The sequence below is a fragment of the Fringilla coelebs genome (assembly GCF_963513975.1).
Source record: "Fringilla coelebs genome assembly, chromosome: 15".
NCBI lineage: Eukaryota > Metazoa > Chordata > Aves > Passeriformes > Fringillidae > Fringilla > Fringilla coelebs.
In genome coordinates this window covers 8707471-8719947 of record NC_140041.1, presented here as the reverse complement: position 1 = coordinate 8719947, position 12477 = coordinate 8707471, and the positions used below count along the sequence as shown (strand labels likewise).

Here is a 12477-nt window from a genome sequence, read left to right as displayed (position 1 = left end):
ATCAAGTTTTTTGAGCTGACACAGACAAAACTGAATACGTAGACTAGATTCAAATTTATTTATTAATAAATAAAAGTTTAATAGATTAATGGAAAGCACAGAAAGAAATGTACCTTGATAACTATGTGTCCTTTTCTGGTTCCACTGCGATCCAGCTCCCTGTGCTCCTTTACCATCACAATTTCTCCTTCTTCCTCCACTTTGTGAGTGTTTTTTTCTACATGGTTCAGAATCCTCCAGTAGTCTTGCTGGGCTATACACACAAACTGTTCCCAAGGAGAACAATAGTCATTAAAGCATCTAAAATATGAATGTATCCCCATCTCCAGGCTGAACAACACCAACCCTCCCAGTCTCTCTCCACAGCAGAGGGGCTGTGCACCCCAGAGCACTTTTGTAGCCTCCTCTGGACCCATTCCAACCTGTTTTCTTTTATTAGATGCTTAAAAATAAGAGGGAGTTATACAGAATTACAACCTTACCTGACAATCATCTACTTTGGTTCTGACCACTCCATTCATGTACTGTTTGTCCAGTGAAGGAGTAATCCCAAAGCTATTTCCCATACAGAGACTCTCACTCTTCCCATCAGGATAGCTGATTTCTACTGTGCCATTTAAAATAACATACCAAGAATCAAGCTAGAGAAAGCAAGAAGAAAAAAATTTAAAAGTGAAGCTAATTCAACAACTTTTGTAAGCTCTTATCTCAGAAAGGCTCATTCTTGTAGCCTCCATTTTGCTATCACCACATCTCTGCAACATTTAATTCACCAACACTGCACTGCAAGGCAGTGAGATGTAAGAGATGGAGACTGAAACAGGAATCTTTTCTTCATTCACTTCAGAACTGATTCTGGAGGGAGAAATACTGATGAATAGATTGCTTTCTTAATAAGTAGGCTAATTGCTATGATATATTTGTACCATTTAGTGAGAATGAACATTCTTTCCCTGGGTACCCATTTAGTCACTACCAGAGATGAGTCCACCTCACCCCTTCTGGGAGGGATGAACAGCAAATGCCATTCCAGGTGTCTTGATCCAAGCAGAAGAGAGATTTCAGGATAGTGACTGGGCACCTATGCTGGGAGCCTGACTACTGATTCCACACCTCTTCTGGAAGCAGGCACTTACTTCCTGGCCGTCTTCAAGTATGATGGCTCCTGCTTGCTCTACGACTTCAAATATCATCACTGAGCACAGTTCTCTCCTCACAGACATGGTCATGTTTGCAAAGGCAGGGAGCTGATGCATGAATTCCAATAATTGTTCTGTTGGACAAAGGAAACATTGGTATGATGAGTGCAAGGCCCAGGGTTTCCTTGGATTCCTTACTCTCCACAAGTGTATTAAACTTCAGTTAAATTCATTTGAAAATTGTTCAGTGGTGTTGCACTTCCCATTAGTGCCTGTGGTGAAAAAGAGCCCAGTGTGCACTTTGTCATCAACAGGCAGAACACAGCTCCACAGCCTTGCTGGTGCTCTGATTGACTCTCAGGACAGCAGTCTAGCTAACAGTAAAAGCACTTCAGCTTCAAACATTTAGAAAAATTAAAAATACCCCTAGGTACAGTAATTATAAGCTAGACAGGAGCATGAAAGGATTTTCCAGCGTTCAGCGACGCAATCTGAAGTACAACAGAAAGCAAATTTTGCTATTGAAATTCATGCCAATTTCTAGTTAAACACTGCAGTAAATTATCTTCATTTTAACTGTTTTGCAGCTTACAGTTAAGTATACCTATACTCAGTAATAGTATGTTCTCTTTGCTATTTAATGACTACTTCAACACTTTCAGGCAGTCAGAATTACCTTGCTACATGTCCCATTACATCAACACATACAATGACTGTGAAACATCACATCTTGAGTATCACAAAGACTGTTGTTCAAAATACTTGGATTCTCAGAACAAATACTCAGATAGCAAGAGAAGACATTATTCAATTAAGAGTATCAACAGAGCAAAGTGAGACATCATTCAATTATTAAGATATACATTGAACTCATTAAACAGTTTTTGGTTCTGCTTCTCTTACAGATGTTATATGAAGTAGCCCTATGTAAATTTTAGTACTGTATTCTTCCTCCTCACCAATGTCATCATCAGTTTTATCTGCAGGCTCTTTCTCAAGGCACTCTCGGACAACATCTCGCCCTAGAAGTGGATCAGAAGTTCTGTCAATATCTTCATCCTCCTCCTCTTCTTCATCTTCAGAGTCTACAGGTGCTTCTGGAAGACCCGTTAAATCAACATCTCCCATCTCACTTTCTGTAGCCTACAAAGAAAATGGCAATCAGACAGACTTCAATGTCCTCAGTTCAATGATTTATGGTCTGAGGTAGCTAATCAAAAAAAAATAAATTCTGTGACCAACAAGTCTAACTAGAATCTCTACCAGCTCCCTTTCTGAACACTGAGGAAAACATGCTGTACTGAAATTAACTAGATTTTCATTTTACAGCATTTATTCTCCTTCTTGTGAATTCCTGTGACTTTTTTTTTTTACCATTTGAGTCTACAGTATTAACAAAATAATAATAATATAGTTTAGTAGTATCATTGGTTGCCCAATGCCTGTGGACACATTTCTACTGTCAGCAACAGATGACAACATAGACATCACCCTGAGCAGACAAACAAGACAATGGTCAAAGAGAACAAAATACCAGCAACAAAAAGCAGAATCACATAGGAATCATTTGCACTAATTCCTTATGTACAGTTTAGATGATGTAATGGCATGAAAATAGATTTCCAAACAGATGGAAGGGGGAAAGAAAGTAGTTTCGAATTCTCAGTTTCTACAGAGTAGTTGCTCAATCACTTTTGTTAAAGCTTAAGCCAGAATGCAAATCATTTTGCTGTTTAAATTCAGAAATTTGAACAACAAGATGTGTCACTGAAAAGTATAAGGCAATTATATAGAAACTTGCAGAAAATGGAGTTTGTTTTTAAATGAGCAGATTTACAACACTCACTTTCACTTTGAAGAAACCCTTGAGATTTCACAAAAACACTGAACTAAGGCATCAAGCACCCTGCAGTTCACAAAACATCCAAAATAAAGGATGAATTTGAACACTGTAATGGGGCAGAGCACAGCTTCTCTGGACAATCTGTACCAGTGTCTCAAAACCATCACAGGCAAGATCTTCTTCCCTATACCCAAGTTGCTTCTACCTTTCTCAGTTTAAAACCACTGAGCCTTGTCTTTGTCACTAAAGGACATGGTGAAAAGTTTTTCTAATGAATCTGCTTTAAGTATTGACAGGATGCAATAAGGAATCCCTGAGGCCTTAATCCCTTTTCTCTCCAGTCCCTGGGGACTTCACATGCTGCCACAACTGCCAGATGGAGAGAGCATCCACAGCTCCATCAGCCAAGTCCCCCAGGGCCCTGCCATGCACTGCCTTGGGTCCCCTGGACTTGTTCAGATCCTCAGGTGCTGTCAAACACAACCTTCTCCTCCCATGGGAAGGACTCTGATCCCCCACTCTCTACCCTGATGTTCAGGGCATGGAGAGATGTGGGAAAAGCAACCTGTGAAAACTGAGACAAAAATTGCTGAGTGTCTCAGCCTTCTCCATGACATCAGTTCTCCTGCCTTATTTACTGGGGGAGTGAAGCACAATTTCTATCTGGTTTTTTGGGGGTTAGGGTTTTTTTGACTGATCTACCCATAGAAGCTCTTCTGGTTTTTGACACATCCCTTGCCAAATCCACCTCCAGCTGAGCCTTACCCTTCCTGATCCCAACCCTACACATTGGGGCAGTGTTCCCATATTCTTCCCAGGACACATGAATCCTCCCTGATTCCACTATGCATTTTCTTCTTGTGCTTCATTTTCACCAGAAGGTCCTTACTTGGTCACTGCTCTCCTGCTCTTATGGCCTCACATAAAACAATATTCATTTTAAGTGATTTAATCACACCCGACTGCACTGTCTCCATCTCCCTATGCACTCCATGCTGATGTGAGCCCCAATACCTGCACAGAGGAACAGCTCTGTCATTCTACATCAGAAAAAAACCCTGGGGTTTAGATATGACCTTAAAGCTTGTTCACATTTTGGTAATTAGCCAGCAAACCTAATAAATAAAGCTAAAACGATTTTCAAATATGTATTTCTTTCAGAGGAGGGTAACAATACAGAGAGGGTTAAATCTGTTTTACATTACATCACTTTATTGGCTTCTGTAGCTCACATTAACAGTTTTGGAATAAAGCCCAAGTGCAAATTGTACTTGGAGAGTCTCAGCAGCACATGATCAGTACAGCATTTTATTCTAGGACTTTTCTAGCATTTCTTCATCTAAATAGCCACAATTTATACCAACTTCTCCATGCTATGACAAACGGCAGCACCAATCCTCATTTTGATGCCCCCATGCTAAACCAGAAAAACTGAGGCTACAGGTTCTACCAAATTTTTTATATCCTACATAGGAAAATAGGCAAACCAGCTCCTTTCTTGATAAATAAGTTATGTTTTGATCAAACTATGAAATAGGAGCAAGTCCTCCAACTGTGTTTCCAAGATTCTGTGCAGATGGGTGGCAGAATGCTGGCAGGGCAGTGCTGGAAGAACAGGAAGGATTTCACTCATAAAGCCATCTGCAAAAGTAGCTGCTCTTCCCAACCACAATGCTCCAGCTGTTTCCATTATCAAATATAAAAATCAATCCTAACACAAACATTTATGAACTACTGATATATAAAATGAAACCTGAAACTGCAATCCTCAAATCTCCCACAAATACTGATTTCCAGGATCTGGTCTGTGACATAAGGGTATCTACTGAAATATACATCCTTGATAAATATTTTATAGATAATCTATTTCAATATTGAAGCCTTAACCACAATTGGAATTACTGCTGGACAATGATCTTGCTGCCCACAAAGAGTACATCCTCCCAGAGTGATAAATGAAGGATTTTGAAAGAAGTGAAAGGGGAGAGAACTGACAGAAATAAACAGCTAGGAAAAAAATTGATGCAAACTGGCTGGTCACTAAGGGAAGATGATTGCCAGGTATTGATACAAGAAACTCACTTCTCAGAGTAGAGGTGAGACCCTCTCCAGCCACATCTGGAAAGACAACCTGGATTCCCTGTGTGACTCTGGCTGGGCACCTTAGACCCTGTCCCATAAAAGGGCAAAAAAAGGTGTTTTCCCTGTGTAATGAAATGTTGAATTCTTTTTCCCTGAGGACTCCTGTAACAGGTAAAGCAGCTGTACCAGCCTGCATTTCATGTGCTGTATGCACAACCAAACAGCTTCCCCCACTTCCAGCTGAAGACCACAGCTCTGAAATTAAATGTACTTTCAGAAAGGGATTGAAAGAAAAAGAATAAAAAAATTTTAAAACCCCTTCAAGCAAGAAGTCATTTGAAAAATTGTAGGGAGTAACTTACATTTTCTATCTATAATTAAAAAAAGTCTGCAGCACAACAGAAAGACACCTGCTCTGCAGTATTCTAAGCAAGCTGGAATTTACAACACACACATTTAGACATTTTGGTGTCCGTGTTTCAGAGACCAAAACACTGAAATCTCCAACAGGGAATAGCAACAGGACAGGACAAGAAACAAAACCATAAATTTTAGTAATTTTTTGCAATTCATTCAGGATTTAACACAATGTCTCCACAGCAGAGCTTACAGGCAGGAATCTTCTGCTGATCTCAGCTTAAGCATTACGTTCATCATTTCCTGTTTAACTGGAAATGGGCTTTACTCTGGACTGAGAGGCAGCTGGAACAAGTGAAACCTCATTTCAACACCATTGATGAATGCACTGCACACAGATGAAGAGAAAATCTTTATCTATCCTAATAAAACATTGTTTCATTCTTTAGTTCGGCCATTCTCATAATGTTTTCCAATTCTAGAATTTTTGTACTACTTACAAGTACAAAACTACTTACTTACAAGTAAGTAGTTTGTACTACTCACTGTAAAAATTAATGTTAAGATACCATTAATTCAAAAGGTCATTTTCATGGCTACATTAATCAAAATTATTCAGATTATTAGTGACACTAATGATAATTCCAATGAGTTTAGCATGTGAAGCTTGGCATGATACACATGAAGCTGACTGCAAAAGCAAAGCATCATTTTCCAAACACCTTATGAAAAGCTTGTTTTGCTGCACCAAAAATGCTTTCAATCCCTGAGTCAATACATCACACTCAAAATGTAGATTTATTAAGTATCAAAGATATTCTCTACCTTAATAATATGATGAATATTTGGGGCAAACCACTTTTCTTTTTTGTGATTTCAAAATCTGTCTATATTGATGTGTTGCTGCAATATAATGCTGTGTTAAATATTGTGCAATGGCACTATTACATAACATTTATCTATTACTAAGTAATATCTAGAGATCATTTACAGATTTGTGACAAATAATAAGAGAATTCTCCAACACTAACTGTTACAGCTACTGCAATAAAATCCATAAAATACATTAATGTAGATAAAATACATCTTTTATCTGGTTAGTATTAGCACATTAGGCATATGAGAACGAGATACTAAAAATTCACTAAAAAATTAAGGGGGAGAAAATCACTGTGGGTTGTTGAGGATTTCCCCCCCTCTTGCCATGCCTGTAGCATGTCTTCTCTGCACCCACAGCTTATCAAACACTTGATTCTCTAATGCAACCTTTCACCTTTAATGTCTCTGCAGCTCTGATCATACATGGCTGTAGAATTATCTTGCAAGATCTCACTCATCAGTGATGAACAGTGGTGACCTGCCTCAGCCTCACCCTGGCCAGCCAGGAATTCTCTAACAGATGTCCTCATTTCCTTCAGGATGTAAAACCAGACAGGTGACTGCCACTGCCAGGAAATTCTTACCTGAAAAGTCCTAACTCCTAAAAATGAATATAAAATCTGCAGTCATTTTCACATTAATTATTCCTTAGTCTACAAAATACCTAGCACCATGGTTTATTTGCTACAGTGCATATAAATATGTTACTCCATAATTTCTTTTATTTATATAATTTTTATCTGTTTAGCAATTATGCTGTTTTGTCATTCATGGATGAGTAGATATAAGGCATTTACCCACACATGATAAAAGATTATTCACTTATTACAAGATATCATTGCTAGAGTGATATCTTTGTAATCAATAATATATTTCACCATGGCTGGTCCAGGTCAGAAGGATGCAGCAGCAGCAGCAATGCTGTGGCCCTGCCATGATCTCCCAGGCAGGCTTTTTCCAGCCCCAGTGGAGCTGTAAGCTCTTGGACTCTCTATCAAGCCTAACCCTAATCTAACATCAATTCTGATGTAGTTTTGATTCAGAAAGTTAAAAAGACTAAAAATAATCAAGATACCAAACACCATCTTCCAGCACAGCCTCTCAGAAATAAGAGAATTCATGGAGCATCTTGGAGAGACTCTCAGGGATGCCAGCTGCTCCTGATCTAGCTGGCAGCAAGCAAATCTAAAGTAGTGAGGTTGTAGATTAAACAGGACAAAAATGCAGGGACAGTTCCAGTGTTCTAAAGTAATTTTGGCTTTAATGTCTTATTTTTCAAGGTCCCTTAGCAATAAATTGATGTAAATAGGTATCATTAATCTGTTTCCTGCATAGAAATAATATCCAGGCAGCACCTAAGGAAAAGGAACAGGTGTCTAAAATCAAGTTACACCTACACCATGCTCAACAACTGGCATATACTCTGTATTGTGGACAGACTGCAACCTGGAAGTGAAAAAGCTGTGAAACTACTGATCAATACAAATCCAAGCTGAATCCCCTCATCAACCAGAGCATAAATACTCATGAAATGAGCTCTGTTATATGACACCAGACAGGTAACTTATTAAGTGTATTATCAGTAAACAAACGAAGCTATCTCTGGCTTTCAGCCAACTTCTGCTCTCAGGAAGCCACACTAGAATTTCCACAGTTAATTAGTGCAAAGTGGGTTTATTACCACACTTTTGTTTGCAGAACTGAACATCTGCTATTAGCAATAAATATAAATAATCAAGGATGGTATTGGAAACACCAGGCTGATTTCGAGAGATTTGTTCCATTTCAGAAAGGAAAATGATCCCATGAATCAATAAATGTTACCTTTAAAAGCCACAGCATACTTGGTGTCACAGAAAGATGTGGAAAACAACAAAAAAAGCTTTACAAGCAGCAGCTTGTTGCATGTCTGTGTCTGTGGGAGCGATGAGCCCTATGGGCAGCACGGGGATGGGTGGAAGCACCAAGAGGGTTTTACCCAGTCTTGGATAAAGGGTCACTCTTCCTGTTAATGGAATAGTTTTAACATCAAGGAAGGCAAGCTATGAAACCAAAGCAGTGTTACCTGATAGATATCAGACAGGCTGCTGCTCCCAGAGTCACTGGCAATGCTGCACCCTGACTGGCTGGAAGGGACGTGCGTCACCTGCGGATGAGGATTGTCCGTAAGATGCATCTTGGTAAGGTCAGCTGGAAGCTGAAAATAACAGGAATTTGGGGAAAGGCAGGAAAAAGAAAGGAAAAGAACATGTGTAAGTTTGATTTGAAGACAAAGCTTTTCAAAAAATACTGGTGACACATTTAAATTTGTATCTGAATTACTGAATTACTGAATCAAAATCAAACAGAATTTGAACCCGCAACTTGACATACATTTTGAGAAAAAGCTAGTTTAGACCAAGCTGACCCAATCACACTTCACATTTCATAAAACTGATGGAAAACAATGCACCCTTCTATAAAAAAAAGGTCTTGGATATTTCCAGCTAAGTGACATACCCCAAGATGACAAATACATGATGCTGGCCAAACAGCACACAGTATTTAACCTTAGGTGACATTGCAATCTATTATGAAGAAGCAGGATTCCTTCTTCTAAGTTCAATTTATGCACCTTAGTCCAGGAATAACCTTTAGAAAATATCAATGTAGAACAAAAAGTAATGTAATCTAAATAAAACATCTGGTCTGTAAAGGGCTTCAAATTTTCTTTAAAGAAATGAGTACACAAAGACTATTATGCATTTTGGGTACAGCTATGTACAACAGCACCCCTATTTTATCGATCTATCTGTAAACAAACACACTGATATCTAAATTTGAGTGCATTATTCAAGTTCACAAACATAATCTTTCTACTGAAAAAAAACCAGCAGTAGTTTTTTAAGACTCAGAACTGCATGAGATACTGTCAAACAAACAGTCCTTTAATTCAGCTGCTTGTTTATTTTTTGTCACATATACTTATTTTTAAAATATAAAAATACAAAATGTAATATTTAAAATTTTAAAAAATTATACTCAATTATATGAAAAGCCCATTGCATCAAGGAATTATGAATTCTCTATGTGCTTTTATAATTTTTAAATTTTACAAGTTATATACTATTTCTTTTTTAAAAAAGTTCTGATGCAGAAAAAGTCCAAAACTACTCCAAAATCATCAACTGTTGTCATAAAAATTGTAAGATTTCTTCTGTAAAACAAACCAAATTTCACACAATCATGTCAGCTACTAGATACTCAGTCCTACAAATTAAAGGACAATACTGGAAAATACTCTTGAGCTGGTATCAACTTTATAAATACTAAACTTATGAGAAGTGATAAACAGGTTTTGATTTACCATCACAATTCCATGTCCATTATCTGAAGAACACACAAGAGAAGTACTTCACCAAACACCAGTTCACATATTTTCTGAAAACACAGATGGTACCAGAGGTCTTGCCAAACCTTCCCCACACCCAGGGAAAAAATTGTTGAGACCCTCTGACAAATGCAACATAATTTTACTACCAAAACTGTGATAAGGAACATGAGGGATCTTGCATCCCTTGCAACTCCCAGTGACATCCTCACTGGCAATCACTGCTCAAACACAACAATCCATATGGGCTATAAAAGAAAACATTATTTTTCCTCACTATCCTAATTTTTACCTTATTCTAGCCTTGTTTTTTCCTAACAAAATAAAGTATAAAATACCCAACCTGTAAATTCATATCTATGGTCACATGAAAAGGAGAAAGTCTGAAACGCAAAAAGTCACTAAAATCCCACAAAAATACCCCATTCAAGCAGTAGGGGGAAAAAAGGAGGTTGGCAAGATGAGGATTAGGGAACTTAACTTGTGAGTGAGCTTGATCTAAATACAAAGGAAACACAACACTTTAAAGCCTATGCTTAGCCACAAGAAAAAGTTTTACAGGCTGAAAATACCTATTTTCAGGATTTGAGAACAGCAAAAAGGTCAAAGCACTCAGATGACAAAATTCAATCCAGGGGCCAGCAGCACTGGGGAAGAGCTGTCAGCACATGGGAAGAGCTGACACAACATCCAGGAGTTTTAGGAACTTCGAGAACAAATCAGCCCACATAGATTCACTGGCTCTAGCTTCAAGACCACAGGTTTGCTGCACACCCTTCAGGCTGTCCCCACCTTTACAACCTCCCTACTCCAACAAACAGCTCCGACTTCAGCTTCAATCTTTTGTCCATGATCAAATCCAATGCTGACTGCGGTGACACAGACATAAGGAAATCTAATTTAAGCTCCCTTCTATCCAGATTCTCAAACCTTCAAAACAGCTCCAGTAAAACAGTGAGGAGGACCAAGAGCAGAACCAATTCTGCAGGATTTCCCAGGAGAACAATGGCAGGTGCTGCTCTTTACCAACAAGTGCTGCTGTTAAAGCCTGTTCTGGCCCAAAGACATCCCAGCATCCACACATATGCACTGCCATGTGCAGTTTGTCTTCTCTGATTTATTTGAGATTTTAAGATTCTTGTGATGAACACTGTCTTCTGTACCTACACTGAGGAGTGGGGCTCCACCTGGTCCAGTGGAAGGTGTCCCTGCCCACGGCAGGGGCTTGGGACAAGATGAGCTTTTAGGTCCCTCCCAACAAAACCATTCTGTGATTCTGTAATTCTAAGTACTGATGGAACAAGACATGCTCTCAAAATAAACAGGTTGTGCATATATTTTGTGTGTCATTTTCACAAAAACCCACTGATGATCAAAGCACTGCCAGCCTTCCCAAAGGATTTTTTTCTAAACAACTAATTAATCAAAACTGCTCTTCAATCCCCCTGCCAGCACTCCCCTTCACTTCCATCACCTATAAAGCACATGGGTATGTATGATGCAAAGTCCTGCTGGACTTTGCAATATATTCTTGCAAAAGACATTTAATGCAAGTTAGATGCAAGGAAACATCACAGTATCTCTTTAAATTTGAGAGAGAGATAAGGTTTATTTGAGACAAGTGACCTTTAAAGTACTGCTTGCCACTCTAGTCGATCTCCCAAAATAAATCACAGCTTCTGCCTTTTGTATGTCATTTTTATTACCCAAAGTGATTGTTCTTTCTTGTAGAGCTCACCAGGCAGCAAGATACAGAGAGGAAGTTTCTGTACCAACATGACAGCAGACACAGGAAGCTCTTGCTGGTTGTGGCTGGGAAGTTGCTGCAAGTGACATAAAATTGTCCTAACTATTGGTGACTGTGACTTTTCTTCTGAAACTCAGAAACTCTTGTTACAAGAGCATCAGTATCCTGAAAAATCCTGTGTTGGGAAACAAGGCCCACATAGCAATGTCCAACTATATCCATATTAGATGCTTTTGGATACAGATGTTTAGATCTGCAGTATCTTCTGGCTAATTGTGTGCCCCAGCACTCCCAGACAGGAAAACCACAAACATCCACAATATTCTGATAAACGCTCCAACAGACTACTTAGTTGCTACTTTAAACCACAACAATTTCATTTTTTCACAAGAAGGGATAATTTGGAATTGTAATATGAGTGCATCTGACATGCTGGCACAGCCTGTCCCTGCATCAGTGCCAGCACATCCTTGTGACTGACCTTTCCCAACAAAGGGATATTTAGGAACAAACCCCCCGTTGATATGCCACACTGCAATTCAGAACTGCACCAGAAAGAAAGTTAAGAGAATAGAAGTTATCATCAGTACAGCCACCTTCAGCTCTGCATCCCCTCTGAGTCAGAAAAACACAGTTGGTGATTACACCAAAAAATCCTGGATCAACTGGGAATTTTTAAAGCAATATTGCAAACTGCAAGAGGAAAAAGGAGAGAAAAAACCCTAAATCCTTCAGAATGCTCATCCTAATGGTAGCATCATCCTGCCATGCCACACAAACCCAGAAGCACTAGCAGCCTGGACTGGTTTTTGTTAAAGGAATTTGAAGTTTTGGAAGAGTGTTCACAGGCTGATCCCATCTCATTTGTCAGGACACAGCCACGGCCAGCACCTCAGCCAGGAAAGGGAGGAGGCGACGGGAGAGGACATGGGAGTGCAAAAGCCAGCACTCAGTAACATTTAATAAAAAAGAGACACAAAATACCAAACTCTCCTTGAGCAGACTTGAAAGCCTGAGGTGAAGACTCCAAAGGTCCACCAGGAGTTTGGCTTTTTCCATC

The 12477-nt window shown here is 39.1% G+C and overlaps 1 protein-coding gene across 3 annotated transcripts in view; it reads right to left on the bottom strand.

The window, feature by feature from the left end:
* Window positions 1-12477, bottom strand: part of RAPGEF6 (Rap guanine nucleotide exchange factor 6) — a 121885-nt gene that overhangs the window by 38830 nt on the left and 70578 nt on the right. For all 3 annotated transcript variants that reach the window (XM_084216063.1, XM_084216065.1, XM_084216064.1), the window contains exons 7-11: window positions 8366-8497; window positions 2099-2282; window positions 1137-1273; window positions 483-641; window positions 114-266 (exon numbers count right to left, since the gene is read on the bottom strand). In XM_084216063.1, coding sequence (XP_084072189.1) covers window positions 114-266; window positions 483-641; window positions 1137-1273; window positions 2099-2282; window positions 8366-8497 — 765 coding nt within the window. The remainder of the gene's footprint in view (window positions 1-113; window positions 267-482; window positions 642-1136; window positions 1274-2098; window positions 2283-8365; window positions 8498-12477) is intronic.